Genomic DNA, 16,665 nt, shown 5'->3' with positions numbered 1-16,665 from the left:
CAAGGCAAGGTCTCTCTTCTATATCTTTGACCTCCTCTTTTAACAACCTCTGAAATTTGTATTTGCTTTTTCCACTTTCATAGATTCTGAAACCAAGACTAGGTTTTTAAACAGGGGAGGAAAAAAATCACTTCCTCTGGAAAAATCTAAGACAAAAAGGGGAACAACAAGGAAGATCCGTAACATTTGCTATGATCTTGATGCCACTGATGGTTCTTCAAGTGAAGATGAAGCAATGGAGGTGGCGAAGGTGGTCACCGGTGGTGGTAGGATTTTCGATAAGTGTAGGAAGAAATGACATAGTTAATAGCAAGGTTAAAAGTATCCCACGATACTATACGATACTAGCCGATATGTATCCATATTTAATCCAACCGATACGATATATCTTGATACGTCTCTCCATTGAATTACACTAAAATACATTAGCCAGAGCGATACAATACTCGATACAGAACGATACGTCTCTTCACCTGACCGATACAATACTCGATACCGATAAAAGTGAAGGTTAAAAAACTAAAGTTGGGTTTTTTTGTGTATAAAAAAAAAAAAATAATAAATAAAATATTAGTCATTAAGGCAAGAGTTCGGGCCCAACTTAAGTGGACAAAATGAAAAAAACATTCTCTTGAATTGAGTCCCCAATGGCTATTAACCACAACCTATAGGGGCCCACAGGATTAGGATGATGAGATTTATATTTTTACTTGTGAATCCCACATAATTTGTGGATTATAAGGCGAGAGATGATCCACACTCCTTGAATCTTTGTTTGAGTTTTCTATATTCTTGATTCTACATTTCTCTTTAATCCACGAATTTTAAGCGTCAAGCTAAGTTCAGATCCTCTCCACCTGGGCTGGACATTCACCCATGTCACCGCCCTTTGAATGGCCTGCCCGTGGTACTATGGGCAGGTCAAGTATCGCCCATCTAGAGGGGTGGGGGGATGGGCAGACAGCTTGGCCGGGCGGAGAGGATCTGGGTTTCTTGGAGCTAGATTACCCGAATACGATCAGAATTGACCTATTCTTATCCGATATTTAGGGCTCATAGAAATTGGCTGGAACCGATTCAGTTCCAGTTCCTTTTTCTCTAAATTCCTGATTTTAAAACTTGTTCCGTTTCCGCGCCAATGTTTTCCTACACTTGCCCTCGGTCTCGCTGTTCCAACCATGTGGGTTTTTCCTCTTGGCTTTGAAAATGACATTCCAAATTTGGTGCAGGTGCAGTTGCGACAACTTCCCTGTTGGCTGTTTTTTGGTCAACTCTGTTGGCTTCAAATGGATTTGAGCAATCCTACGTTTTTCTTTTTCGCTTCAAAAGAAATAAGTTGTTTAGTGCAAGTTCAGTTACACCTTCCCAAGATGAAACAAACTCAAGGACGGTCAATGCGAATGGTTAGTTTGGTTTTTACCGGCGGAGCTCAAAGCTGCATAGTTTATGGTTCCCAAAACTTTCTTACGATGGCGACGCACGAACACCCTTTCTTTACTGTATCGTGACTCAGGGAGCCATTGTTGATTGGTCAAATAGAGTAACAGAGAGATGAGCAAGCACTGGTATTTGCAAGTCTTCCATTTCTTTTGTTGGGTTTTAGGTTTCGTGAAGCTCAAGGAATTTGAACGTATATTGATATATTCCCCAGTTTCAAACTCCTCCCCCTCTCTCTTCCGTCTCCGGCTTCCATTCATTGAGTCTTGGAGAGTTGAAGCTTGCGTGTTCCTGTGGTCTGCTATAGATTAAATTCAATTCAACTTCCGTTAGTCCATTAAATTCATGTCAAATGAGAAAGAGTACCAGAAACCAAACCGTTTCTTAATTCTTTCTCCATGTTTCCATAAAGAACTTACTGCTGTTGATGGCATTGTATCTTTGTTTTAATGGCGAATCACAGTCATTCATATCCTGACCCCAATCGATACCCTTATGGAGCATACCCACCTTCTGCATCACCTTCTCCTCATCCATATCCATATCCATATCCATATCCCTATCCCTATCCTTCATCTCATCCCTATTCTTACCCACAACCTCCGCAGCAGCCACCGCCGCCGTATTACAGTCACTCTGGACCCTCGTACTACCCTTACCCCCCTCCTCCTTATTCTGCATCGTCTCCCTTTCCATACCCATCTCCCAATCCCCATGACCCACCTCCCCCTATTCAGCTTCAACACTCTGCCAGTTTGCAGCACAATTCCTCGTATTATGAACACCAGCAACCTGAAGGTCATCCCTTGAGCAATTCCCGTGTCAATAGCTACTCCGATTACCCACAACTAGGTAGATCAGAATCTGTTAGTGTTGGGTCTTCTCTCCATCACGAAGGTGTTGGAGGCTCTTCCCAGTCCGACACTTTGGATCCTCCAATAGACGATCTCTTAAATGCAGTCCAGTTGTCTGATCATCAGCCTTCTGCCCCTCCGGCCACATTGCCTAGGTCTGCGAGTCCCAAGTTGCAGAACCAGAGCCCCACGTACCATAACCGGGTTGAGTCGTTGTCAATCGTTCAGTATTGTCATTCAGAGTCTTCAGGTTCATCTCAATCCTTTTATTTCTCTTCCCCATCATCTGATGGCTCATATCACAGTCAGTGTCAACAGATGGTTCCATTTCAATCAACTAAAGGGTCTCTGAAGGTGTTGCTATTACATGGAGTTTTAGATATCTGGGTCTGTGATGCTACAAACCTTCCCATGGGAACGTTCCATAGGACCGTAAGAGACGTACGGGAAGTGGTTGGGAGGGTAAACGCAGACATTACTAACATACTTAGTGAGCATATGCACTTGCCACACAGAATAACCAGCGATCCATATGTCACAGTTTCGGTTTCCAAAGCTGTAGTTGCTCGAACTTTTGTTTACTTTAATAATGAGAATCCAGTTTGGCAGCAGCATTTTAATGTTCCGATTGCACATTATGCTGCTGAAGTGCACTTTTCTATCAAAGACAATAATGTTGTTGGTTCGGAGATAATAGGGTTTGTAAACATTCCAGTGGAGCAGATACACTTGGGAGAAAAAGTGGAGGGAACCTTCCCAATCCTCAATGCTGATGGGAAGCCTCTCAGACGGTGGGCCGGGTTGCGTCTTTCAATTCAGTATATTCCAATGGACAAATTGAGAATTGACCATAATGGAGTTGAATCCGGACCTGTCTACCATGGTGTTCTTGGTACCTATTTTCCACTTAGGAAGGGTGGGAAAGTTACACTTTATCAAGATGCTCATGTTCCTGATGGTTGTCTCCCAACAAAGCTGAAGCTAGATAATGGGCTGTTTTTTGAAAAAGGGAAGTGTTGGCATGCCATCTTTGATGCAATAAAGCAGGCTCGTCGATTAATCTATATCACAGGGTGGTCTGTGTTCCATGAAGTCAGACTCATCCGCGATGCTGCTTATGCATCAGACAGATTAGACCCTACCCTTGGGGATCTTCTCCTGTCCAAGTCACAGGAAGGAGTGAGAGTTCTGCTTCTTGTATGGGATGATCCTACTTCAAGGAACATCTTGGGCTATAAAACGGTAAAGCCAAACATCGTTCGTGTTACTGCTAATCCAACTCTTTAAGATGTACTTGTCCAGACTTCCAAATAGACGCTCAAAATGTTGAGGTTTTAAGTCGCCATATATACCTTAGTAACTGATCTTTAGTAATAATGCATTCATTCCTTTTTCGATTTCAAACTATTCATTGTAGAAGTTGCTTGATAAATCTGTACCTTTTAGACATGAACTTCATTAATGCAGTACATGATATGACTTAGAGACAGATTAACATTTTTTGCTGCAAGTTTGGGAAAGTTGTTCTCGGTTCATTCTTTCAAGAATTTTAAAGTTATGAATGTTAAGTTAGAATTCAGAACATCATGGATATGACTTTTATAGCTAAGAGTATCAGCACTGCTAATTTATACATTTTGTTGTTCCAATGTTATTTACTCATCCAGAAAATGCTTTACTCCAGTTGTTTGAATTTCATGTGTTACATTGGAGATGACCTGGGAGTTTGTATTACTAAAAGTATGAGACATAGTGTATGCTTGTATAGATTGCTTGCGCTGATGAGTGTATATTTCTCCTTTATTTTCTTTGCTTTGGTACTTCATGTTAATAATAATTTAGTAAGCTTGTCTTCTAAAATCAATGAATGGGTATATTCATTTTGGTTGCTTTCAAATGGTCATTTCTTAGTCAGGTTCTTCTTGATTACACTTCTCTATGCAAGATGGTTCTCTTTTGTCTTTTGCACCTTTTATTTATTTATTTTAAGCTAACCAGTTCTTTTATTCTGTTAATAAAAAATTTCCATTTGCAGGATGGATTAATGCAAACCCATGACGAAGAGACCAGGCGTTTCTTCAAGCACTCTTCAGTAAAAGTTATACTCTGCCCCCGGTCTGCTGGAAAACGTCATAGTTGGGTCAGACAGCAGGTTAGGCTCAGATGATTATCGTTACCTGAATCTCTAATACTTGAGGGTCAGTTAGGTTTAAATTATTCTCCAGATACCTTGCCTAGAAATAAAATGTCTCTGATGAGTTCAAATGGAAAACTGAAAAATGAATATGTCCTTACTCTGTTCATCTTTTCTGTTGATTGTGCTTATTAAGGATTGCCCCCTCCTTCATGTTTCCCAAGTTTACAATTACCAATTTACCATGTTGGTGAGCATTTTAGTACTTCATTCTTATTGTATGCATGAACTATTTCATCTGGTCTCTGTATACATATTGTCATATTGAGATTTGAGAGCCCAGCAGTCAAGCAAAAATATCCATGTACATTTTGTTTTAAGAAGTTACTAACCCTAAAACAAGCTTCCCTGAAAGTTCTGGAGCCAACTATGCCCATTTTCCCACTGAAGCATCATCTGAGACCCAAAAAAATCCACAAACTTGCCAAGATAACAAGAAACTTGACCTGGTCGAGATGCCCTCAAGACAAGTTCTTGAACCTTGGTCATATTACAACACTTTCACATTGAGCACAATTTCTCCTGGCTTTCTCTTTGCATCAACATCTTCTTACTAATGTAACTATCTATGTTTCAAGTCAAACCCTGTAACCTTGTTATAATTGTAATTAGTATTTCATCTACGACAAAGTATGGCTCCAGATGTTGTTATATGTATATAAATCTGTGCTTGTATTTTTTTCTTCCTGCTGCCCAGGATCTTTTTTCATTTCCTATGTCTATTTCTAGTATTTGATTCTTTCCCATATCCCTGGGGTTGGGAATTTGCACTTAATATGTGTTTGTCCCTTCTTCTATTCTCAGGAAGTTGGAGCAATTTACACTCATCATCAGAAAACTGTAATTGTCGATGCCGATGCTGGTTATAATAGGAGAAAAATCATAGCTTTTGTTGGAGGACTTGATTTATGTGATGGGCGGTATGATACTCCAGGACATTCCCTGTTTAAGACACTGCAAACTGTTCATAAGGATGACTTCCATAACCCTAATTTCATGGTAATCATTCACTGACGTTTTCCTGTGCTGTTGCATTTGAGTTTTAAAACTGAAGCCAGCCTTAAAAATTTCACATTGGTAAGATTTCCTAGTTCATTGTGGTTATGTTGCACTAATGCAGAATACGATGAATTCCAGTTCCCAAATAAAGAAGAGAAACAACATAAAGAAAAAATAATTTGTCACCAAGTACAGCAACGAAAAAATCAACAAGCCTTTCCCAGCTAAATGGGATAGTAAAGTTGCATAATAAGAGAACCAGACATTGACTCAGGATTACCTTGGGAGTAAACTCTGAGCCTGAAGTTCCCTGCACCATGATATGATTTTGGAATTTCTTTTCTTTTTTGGTAAGATTTTGGAATTTCTTTTCAAAACCATGGTTTGAGCAATAGCAAATGGTTGTTCATGATCCACCTGATATACTACGAAAGCCATGCACTCTGCAGTGTGAGTATAATTAACCACCACAGCCTGCACCCTGGGGATATCTGTCAGTCAGTCCCAATGAGCTGTGCAAGAGACTCAATATGGTCAGCAAGGGAGAGACCCATCATTATTTGCTTACTCTTTCCTCTCTCACAAACCATTTGAGTATGTCAACAGTCAACCTACCAAGCAAGAAGTTTGCACCTTCTGTATTAAGTGCCTCCTACATTAGCAGAGAAAGAAAACCTGAAATGATTTTTGCCTTCTATATTGCCTCCTTTGATGTCAATTTGTGTAACCAGACCCATCCTTTCTTATAAGTATGCAAACCTCAAATCATTCTAGTAGATGTTGAACAGATCTGATTGGAGGTCGAGGAGCGATGTAGCCAACCCCATTTTGTTGGACTAAGGCTAAGTTGTTGTATACATATAAGAAAGTTTTCAGTTAAGAATATATTAAATTGGGGATTTAGCCATCTAAGAAATCTCTTTATTGGAGAAAAATTGGGAAAGCGGGAGATGTATGTGAGGAGCATAGACATTTTATATTGGAGAGTTATGAGAAAGAATGAATGGATCTGTCAATATTTTGGGGAATTTTTAAATGAACTGAGATTGGATTTTTTTTAAGGGGAGAGAGAGAAGGGGGGGGGTGCGCTTTTTCAAATAATAAATTATACATAGGTGTGTGAAGGATAAGTTTAATTATGAAGGTTGTTTTTGTCCAAGTGAAAAGTATTTCAAACAGAAGGCCATTCATTCTTTTATGTGATATATATGATATGACTTGTCTTACTGTGAGTCATGCAATATGCTAAAAGATACATATATCAGTGGGACATAGAATATGGATGCATATACTGACTACTGAGTCTGGTTATGTCCTTTGTGAACATTATTTTTAGTCAAATAACTGAAATCCTGGTAGAGATTTTTTTTAACCAAAAAAAGAAAAGAAAAAAAGATGGTGTCTGCCGTGGATTGAAGTGGTTCATCATTGATGCTGGACAGGATATGAGGTTTTGAAGTTTAAGCTGTTATTTCCTCTTCTTTGTTTTGCTTGTGTTATTCTCTAAGCAGGGTCCAACTGCTGGTTGTCCAAGAGAACCATGGCATGATCTGCACTGTAAAATCGATGGTCCAGCAGCATATGATGTTCTTACCAACTTTGAAGAGCGATGGCGTAAAGCTTCAAGACCTCATGGAATTAAAAAAATAAAAAGACTACATGATGATGCTTTGCTCAGGTTAGAAACAATACCTGACATCCTTGGCGCGTGTGATGCTTCTTACCCAAGTGAGAATGATCCAGAGACTTGGCATGTTCAGGTAAATTGATTCTGTTTGATAGGAAAAGGAATTGTCTATGAGTATGTTCCCTGCATCCAGATACTCGAGGGGGAAAAGAGGCAGAATGACCACCCACCTGGTGATCCAGGATGCCCGTGCAGGGGATACACTCTGATGCAGAAAAGACTTCGCCTTGTTTATTTAGGTATTAAATTTTGCAGTATCTACTTTGGTTTGATTTTCTGTGCCCGTTTTGTTGCTTTCCCCAACAACCGTAGGTTTTCCGTTCAATCGATTCAACTTCTTTGAAGGGCTTTCCCAAGGATCCAAAAGAGGCTACAAGGAAGGTTGTATTCCATCACTTAAGCTTTCTCTTTTTTTGTTTGATGCATTCTCATTTTCATTTTGCCTGATGGCTAATTCACTTGTATGTCATGTTCAACAGAACTTAGTTTGTGGGAAAAATGTGTTGATTGACATGAGCATTCATAGAGCATATGTGAAGGCCATCCGATCTGCTCAACATTTCATCTATATTGAGAACCAATACTTCCTTGGGTCATCATATAATTGGTCTCAACATAATGACTTAGGTGAGGAACTATGACATTTTTAATAGCAAATTATATATAGACCCCCTAGTCTTACAATCAATTACATCAGTACACCTAAAAAAAATCAATAACAAATGCACCCTTACTGTTAAGGTTAAATTAAATGATGATGTCATCACTAAACAAATATTTGAAATATCAATTTTACCAATTCTTATTCAACTATACAATACCAATTTTGCCCTCCTCCCTCTTTTCTATTCTCTCTCCTCTCTCTCCTCTCCTTCTTCAACCTTCTCCTTCCTCGACTCTGGCAGCAGTTGGATAACAGGTTTTGGATCCTCATAAGATCACTGACTTCCTTCATGAAGTGAAGCAGTTGGTGAACAGATTTCGGTTCCTCTGCTGCCCATCTTGATTTCCTCATGCTAGCTCCACTACCAGAATCACCAAAGGAGGATCCCACCTACTGTGCCACCTGCATCTACTGGTGGTCTCTTCTTCTCCTGCAGAACAGTATCTCTTGGTGCCGCCATGAGTGTTATTAATCTGGATCTCTGGTTTCGGTGTGTTCAGAATCTGGTCACTGTTACCATTGGTGTTCAGATCGGCTCCTTTTCATAATTTTGATTTTCACAAGAAAATTTTTAATCTTGACCTGGATAGTTGGAAGGGTATGAATTCAGATGGGGCACCTGGTTCTCACCATCTGCAAGGTTTTCCGGAGGCGGTGGCGGTGGCGGGTATTGATCATTGAAATTAATAGTTTCCTTAGGGGCAGAGGATTTAGATCATTTGAAGCTAGGCTCTACATTTAGAGTCAGTGTAGAGGTAAAGTATCTCAGAACTCCGCTACTGAAGGTCCTTCTATCCTGCAACCTTTCTGAGAAATTTTTGTGGAACCATTCGAAAAGGTTAAAAGCAAAAAAGCCATTGTTCTCAACCTCATGAAAGGCCACCACGTCTCTCTTTTTGAGGAGTTGTTAAGCGTTAACAAGATTTGCAAGCCATGAATATCAAGATCCATCATTAGATTTTCCCAACAAAGAACTTTACATCAATTCTCTTCTCTGTGATGTTACAAACCAAAATTTGCAGCCATGAAAGTCCAAGACACACCATTTGTTTCTCCCAACAAAGAGCTCTGGACCAATGTATCCCCCCTCTCTCTCTCTCTCTCTCTGACAGGCAATGAGTAGATTCCACAGGATGAGGGTAAAATTGTACTGTATAAATATTTTGAATGAAAAAGGGTAAAATTGGTATTTAAATAACTGATTTTTTCGAGGGTAACAGATGTAATTGATTACAAATCCAGGGGGTCTATATGTAATTTGCTTTTTACTTGAAGGGAATAATAAGTTTGGGTTTTCATCTACCACATAAAGTAATGCATGTTCTCAAATTAGACCATCAAAACATGCATGCTGAGACTGTTCATTAATCTTGCTAATATAGGACTACTTTTAAACTTTTACTAGTGATTGATAGCTTTGTCAGTTGTTAAAGTGCATTTATTTGATGTTGACCTAGTCCTTGGTTAATCACTCACTTGCATATGATATGAGAAGAGCTGTCTGTGATTTGTCTAACTCTTTGAGATGTTGAATTTTCAACTGTAAATAAGTTACTTTGTCACAATGCTACATCACCATGCACTGTCATCAGTAAGTAATTCCAGTGCAAGATGATTTGGAGATTAGTGGGTCAGGGTATCAAATCCACCCCCTGGAAAAAGAAAAAGAAAAAGAAAGAAGAAGAAGAGAGCTTTTGAAATCATTGACCAGCTACTTAAGGGTGTACAACCTCAAGTCTGGAGGAAAACATGCCCGAAGTCAGCTAACTGTGGTATTTGGTACAGAAATGTGTAATGTAAATTAGGAGGACAAGTCAAGAAGTTGGCAAGTAATACCTACTGATCATCGTCGAATTTCGGTCACTGATGATATGGGATAACTACATGCCCCACATGATGTGTTAGAATGTTGTCATTGATAAACCCAAGGTGACTGCAATAGCAACTTTGTAGTGGAACTGTAGGGGTGTAAACGGACCGGATTCGGATCGGATAGTGGTATATCCATATCCACATCCTATTATATTCGGACGGATTCGGATAATATCCTATAGGTTTTCGGACAAATTATGTCGGATTCGGATGATAAACGGATAGTTATTTTCTTAAGTAGATTCTTCTAAACGGGCATGAATATAGATTGAATATTAGTTTTTGACTACCTGTTTACATCTTTGCCTTTTTATTTGTGAGGGCTAGGTTTGAAATTTAAGAATTTAACAACTTTGGTAGCTATTTTAGTAGAAAATCTAGAAAAATAATCACATATCATAGGTGAAATTTACAAACATAAGAATAATAAATCTAAATAAGTAACTTAATCGGATAATTTTATCGGACGGATAATATTCGGTAAGAAATGGGTACCATATCCGCATCCTATTAATAATCGGACGGATTCAGAATACCCCTAAATGGATGCGGATGTGAATTCGGAAGGGATTTCAGTTATCCATTTACACCCCTAAGTGGAAGTGGAACTGTGTTAGAGGTAAGTTGCAGTTGGTCTGTGATAGAAGCCATGCCAAGATGAGAAGCCACAAACCCCCAGAGTTGGAGAGAATAACTAGAAAAACGTTCCTCATGGTTGTGAGAAAATGGATCAGTTGAGAAGATTCAGGGCCTCATTTTTGTAATGATTAACAGAGAGTTGTCCATAGAGAGAAAATAGAGTTAAAAAAGTTGAAGGGAATTAGGAAAACTGTTGACTGGGACAATAATTGGATTGGGAGAGCCCCTGCAATGTGGGCTATTTTAGGGGCTATAGGTACACTTGCAGACATGGGTGTCCACATTATGAAATTAAAGCATCGTGTAAAGGAATGTGTGGTGGAGGTGAGAGGACACTAGCCACATGGCCAACTTTGGCACCTTGCCAGGGAGGTATATTTTTTTTTTGTATGAAATGACAGTAAGCAAGGTACTTGCATGGACATGACATGACTACCAATGTAATATCAGATAATGTAGTGGTGAGCAAGAGGAGAAGGTATAATTTTGGCACTGGAAAACATTTGCTGCCTGGATTCGTTCGATCACTTGATAACCCAATTACATGGAGAGGCAACACCAACTAGGCTGAAGATGACACTGCAACCCATTTCACCCACCCCCTTCTAAATCCGGAAATTCAAACAATCATCTGAGGTAGTAAGAAAAGCAGTATGGTAACCTTCTGTCTGGCATTCAGCACCTCTGACCCCAAACTAGCTATTGCAAATTCCCGATATCTGATGGGTGCATAAATGTTGTACCCCACCAATCCACCTATAGGCGGAGAAGTAGGCTTGATCAGGTTCTCACAATTCAAAAAGGGAGATCCAGCTATTTCTAGATCTGCAAAAGGTTGTTAATAGGTAGGTATGCTGTTTCTTGTTCATTATCCTTTATGTTCCCACACAATCAATGTTTCTCTGCCTAAGGGGGGGATCACCGAGCCAATGATGGAAAATAACAGCCAGCAGTAGCCAGTAAGACCAGGGGCGAAACCAGGATTCAACATTTGGGGGGGCTGAAGAATGAGAGTCCGGATCACCTCCTTGTTGGGAGAGCACTAATGCTTTTTCACCCCACATATTGTGTGTGCCCATTTAGGGTCTCTACTAGGGGTCCCACCTCTGAATTATTTCATCATATTCAGATGCAGGCCCACATATATTTTGTAGGGTCCACACACATTACAAAAAAAAGGTAAATTATTGATAAAAATATTCCCCCCCCCCCCGACAAAATATGGGTAAATTAAAGCAACAATACAAAAAAAAATGGCACATGATTTCAACCGTAAAAGGTTAGATGCAAACCAAAATTGTTTTTTGGTAGGAGATGCAAACCAATGGTAGTTAGTTACCTTACTAACTATAGATATTTCATGCACAATATAAAATCATATAACAAAAAATAGCATAAAAAAATAAAGAAAGAGAGACTATAGAATCAAATGAAAAGAATAAAAAAAAAAAAAAATGAGAAAAAGAGAAAAATAAATAAATTGAGAAAGAGAGAGAATGCCTAATGGTAGAGAAGATTTTTTTCCAAATTTTCCTTAACCCATATTGGAAGAAAGAGAAGAGAATAAATAGGAAGAAAAGAGGAGAGAATAAATAGGGATTGAGGAGTTAGTTTTTAATTAGGAATGACATTTTTACGTATTATTTTACCTTTAAAAACTATTCTCAAAATTTTTTTTTTTTGGGGGGGGGGGGGGGGGCCCCCTTGGCCCCAAGATAGGTCCGACTCTAGGTAAGACATGAGATAGGATCGACCTGTGCATGGACATGACATGACAACCAATATAATATCAGATAATGTAGTGGTGAGCAAGAGGATAAGGGATGATTTTGGCACCAGAAAACATTTTCTGCCTGGATTGGTTTGATTTCTTGATAACCCAATTACATGGAGAGGCAACACCAACTAGGCTGAAGATGATTCTGCACCCCCACCCCACCCACCCACCCACTTCTAAATTTCAGAAATTCAAACAATCATCTGAGGTAGTAAGAAAAGCTAAAAGGTTGGGTGTCTTCTTGGTTTTCATTTGGAAAATTGAGGTTAATACATAAATTGACAAAGGTGCAGCCATGCAATTGTATGGAGTTGAAGGGTTTGGTTTTTGTTGTAAGGCTGCATTTGTTTGCTGGAATATACTTGGGTTTCACAAATGGGGTGGGAAAGTTGTACGTGTTTTCCACAAAAATCCTAATTTTGGCATGTTTGGTTGCCTGGGGTGGGAAACTCACCCGACAACGCTTTCCACCGTGGAATCCTAGTCGGGGCTTATTTTTCCCACCCCACGGCTTCTCAAAACCCCATGATTTTGGTGGGATTTTGAGGGGAAATGAGGGAGAGTTGAGAAGATTTGGCGGGAGCTACGGTGGGATGTGGGAGGTGAAAGTAGCAGATGACGGAGGAGGTGGAGGCAATTGCAATGCTAGCGACTGGCCGGCAACAGAAACAGAGGCAGAAACTAGCAGAGGCAAAGGCGAGATCCAGTAGCAGTGGCAGCGATTGGCCGATGCAGAGGCAAAAACTAGCAGAGGCAGAGGCGAGATCTAGTAGCATCGGCAGAGGCAGAGCTGAGAACCAGTAGCACCGGCAGAAGCAGAGGCAAGAACCAAATCAACGGCAGCAATTTTCCTCAGCAGAAAACCAGTAGCAGCGGCATCGGGAAGAAGAAGAGAGAGAGAGAGAGAGCATACTCCATAACTCCACCACCACCACATGCACACAGAGAGAGAAATTGGGAGAGAGAGAGAGAGAGAGAGAGAGAGAGCATACTCCATAACTCCACCACCACCACATGCACACAGAGAGAGAAATTGGGAGAGAGAGAGAGAGCATACTCCATAACTCCACCACACCACCACCACATGCACACAGGGAGAGAAATTGGGAGAGAGAGAGAGAGCATACACCACCACCGCCACCACACACGCACACAGGGAGAGAGAAATTGAGAGAGAGAGAGCAATACCACCACCACCACCACCACCACACGCACACAGAGAGAGGGAGAGAAATTGGGAAAGTGTATTCACCGATTAAAAATTAATAACATGTTGTTTTAAAAGAAAATAATGATAATATATCTTTAATCTAAAATATTTTTACCATCTCATCCAACCAAACAAGTATTGGGGTGGGAAAGTGCATTTACCCATTACTTTTCCATACTTTACTATCTTGGTTCCCCACCCCACTAACATATGGGACCCACAAGTACAACTTTCCCACCCCTTTTTTTCCGGCAAACAAACACAGCCTAGATGGCCCTATTAGGACTGCTACTAATTGTATAATATACTGTTTATCTTCTTTGTCTTGAAATCCCAATAATACATATATTAGCCATATTTTATCTAGGGATGCTGTATTAAACATGTATTGCTTATTGTATTCCATTGGAGTTTTTGATGTGTTATTGCTGTCTAGTCCTTTTATGTGCTGTATGTATCAATAACCATTCAGCTGCTGTTCTTCGAACTTCCTTCGCAATTTACAGGATACCGTCTATGTGATTGCTTTTACTTTTATTTGCCAGAATTGTACCTAGATTTCTAGATACTTTCTATGATTTGATCTCTTTTGCTAACCTGTAGACCATATGACATATAACTAGGTTAGCAGCATCTATTTTGCCACTATTGATCTTATTGATTTCACATGTAGGTGCAAACAATTTAATACCCATGGAAATTGCTCTAAAAATCTCCAATAAAATTAAAGCAAATGAGAGATTTGCTGCCTACATAGTTATACCAATGTGGCCAGAAGGAGTCCCAACGGGTATTACTACACAGAGGATTCTCTTTTGGCAGGTATCACCATTTGAAGTTCATAATCTTCAGGAATTCTATATTGCTGCTATTTCTTGGACTTTGAGATGATGTGTGTCTTTGAGGTGCATGGAGATGTCTGCCTTTTCCTACTACATTAATTGCCATCATTTAAATGCTCTGTTATTCTTGTCACATCCTCATCCGGTCTTAAGTTAGCATTACAAAATACAGTTTCATAGTTGGCAAAAAAATTAATGCAATTGATATTAACTTGTAAGTTGATGTCCTTGATGTGTTTCTATATAGGCTGAATACGTGTTCATTTATCTGGATCTGTTACTGCAGAATAAGACGATGCAAATGATGTATGAAACAATTTACAAAGCTTTGGAAGAGGTTGAGCTTGAGAATACTTATAAACCAGAAGATTATTTGAATTTCTTCTGCCTTGGCAATCGTGAGGCTTTGGATGGGAATAACAGCCCAAGTCCAGCTGCAGGAAAAACTCCTGAGGTATGCCACTCTATCTATTCGACTTCTTTTATCTTCATTTCTATTTTTCAGCAGGAGGTCAAGTGTAGGGAAGTTGGAACAAATTTTGTGGCAGAATGGAGAGTTAAAATTCCTCCAACAGAAAATCAGAGTACTCTGTCTGTCACTCCTTCTAAGTGCTTGTTTTATTTTATTTTTTCTTCCCCCCTATCACCTGCCAATCAACAGCTTATCGTCACCTTTTTGTCTGACCTATTAATTACAGTTAAATAAGTTCAAATTATTTTTTTACATGAACCATTTTGTTGTTTTCTCATCAACCATATTGCTTTGTGTCTTGTTTGTCACATACAATTTTCTTCATTTCTGACTGAAATGCTTGGAAACCTGGTAATGCCAGGCACTCTCTCACAAAAATCGGCGCTTTATGATATATGTTCATTCAAAAGGCATGATAGTGGATGATGAGTATGTAATTCTGGGGTCTGCAAACATCAACGAACGATCCATGGGAGGGACAAGAGACACAGAGATTGCAGTGGGTGCCTATCAGCCCTTACATACTTGGGGAAGAAAAGGATCTAATCCACGTGGACAGGTAAGTTTATTATCCAGTTAAGGCTAGTCTTGCAGTGATACCAATCGGATGTAGCTCTTCTTTATCTTACATTGTTTCTCGTTTTCTTCTGAAAAGTTTATACCAGAGTCATTGTTGGTACTGATTTTGTCTTTTTGTAGGTTTATGGGTATAGGATGTCTTTGTGGGAAGAGCACATTGGAGCTCTTGAGGAATGTTTTAATCACCCGGAAAGCCTTGAATGTGTTGAACGGGTTAGATCCTTAGGGGAGCAGAATTGGAGACAATTTGCTGCTGATGAAGTAACAGAGATGAGAGGACACCTCCTGAAGTACCCAGTCGAAGTTGACCCAAAGGGCAACGTGAATCCTCTTCGTGGATATGAGAGTTTCCCAGATCTGGGAGGGTCCATAGTGGGAACTTTGGGAAATTTTTCAATCATTCAAGAAAATCTAACCATCTAAGTAATATTACAATCCATGATTGCAGCAACAACCTGGCATAGCCCATGATTGTCTTGAATTACAGATCCCTGCAGAAGCCAATCAAGCTGAAGTTCAACAGTCACCACATATGAGCAAGGGTTCATGCAGTTGTTCTTCTTGCTGTTTGTATTTACACCCATTAGTTATTGTGCTGGCTTCTAATTCATGTACGTCGTGCACTGATTATTCGTTGTCAGAACTCGTCTGAATCATACCAAACCCACTTTGAAGATGTATTTATTAGAGAGGAATCTGTTGTATTGTGTATATTTTGTGCATAGAGCAATGAAAAGATCAAATTTCTTTGATGATGGATAAGCATAAATTACAAATCAGATGAAATGTGTAAGTTCAAACCACTGTGACTCGTGGCAGTATATTGAATGGCTGACATGGAAGGAATCTTCTTCTTATGGTTCCCAAAATACAGGGCAGGTTAGTGCATGGCTCAACCGTGGAGGTTGTCTAATCACAGTACGGGGTGGGTTAGTCCAGATCACCTCCTTCTTGCGCGTCAAGGAAAGCAATGTGCTCTCCTGATGCTCCTCCACCATCCAATAGAGGTGTGGAGACTCACGTGAGATCCATTGAAGATATCACATCTAATTCATATTCAGAGAGGTGGGTTCTACCCCTGTTGTGTGGTGGAGAAGCATCATGAGTACATTGTTCAAGTTCAAATCCTCTACCTGTCATTTGTTGACTACAGATTATTGGGGGGGGGGGGGCAAGGGCCATAGTTTACTAGTGATGGGTCCCACTATTCTAAATTTTATTTATTTTTCTTCTTGTGGGCCCTTTTACATTAGGGGGAGCACCACGTTAGGGAGGATGATCTGCACCTAACATAGGGGCTTTATTAAGCCAGGGATAGGGATATTAATATGCTTCAGCGAGAGTTGAGCCCACGATCTCTTCACTAAGAGGTGTTGGTTTTAACCACTAGAACAGCTCTGCGTTGGCGTCCAAGTCTTAATTTAATCATGAAAAACAGA

The 16,665-nt window shown here is 39.8% G+C and overlaps 1 protein-coding gene across 1 annotated transcript; it reads left to right on the top strand.

Moving 5' to 3' along the window:
* Positions 1-970: 970 nt before the first annotated feature.
* Positions 971-16,017, top strand: LOC149013644 (phospholipase D gamma 1-like). The gene is made up of 10 exons (XM_089158618.1): positions 971-3,533; positions 4,327-4,443; positions 5,290-5,484; positions 6,996-7,244; positions 7,484-7,552; positions 7,651-7,798; positions 14,007-14,155; positions 14,462-14,629; positions 15,009-15,206; positions 15,347-16,017. The coding sequence occupies exons 1-10, from the start codon at positions 1,887-1,889 to the stop codon at positions 15,647-15,649; spliced, it is 3,243 nt and encodes a 1,080-aa protein (XP_089014744.1). The 5' UTR covers positions 971-1,886; the 3' UTR covers positions 15,650-16,017.
* Positions 16,018-16,665: the final 648 nt, after the last annotated feature.

The sequence above is a fragment of the Hakea prostrata genome, chromosome 6, assembly GCF_041222555.1.
Source record: "Hakea prostrata isolate BN-2017 chromosome 6, UWA_Hpros_2, whole genome shotgun sequence".
In the NCBI taxonomy this organism is placed as follows: Eukaryota; Viridiplantae; Streptophyta; class Magnoliopsida; order Proteales; family Proteaceae; genus Hakea; species Hakea prostrata.
Note: the sequence above shows the minus strand (reverse complement) of the source record. Positions and strands in the feature narration are given on the sequence as shown.

What these genes read in the sequence shown, in the direction of transcription:
- LOC149013644 (XM_089158618.1), top strand. Translation starts at nt 1,887, where the DNA reads ATGGCGAATCACAGTCATTCATATCCTGACCCCAATCGATACCCTTAT. An exon ending in ACATCTTGGGCTATAAAACG is followed by an intron (nt 3,534 to 4,326) that starts GTAAAGCCAAAC and finishes TTCCATTTGCAG; the next exon opens with GATGGATTAATGCAAACCCA. An exon ending in CAAAAGAGGCTACAAGGAAG is followed by an intron (nt 7,553 to 7,650) that starts GTTGTATTCCAT and finishes CATGTTCAACAG; the next exon opens with AACTTAGTTTGTGGGAAAAA.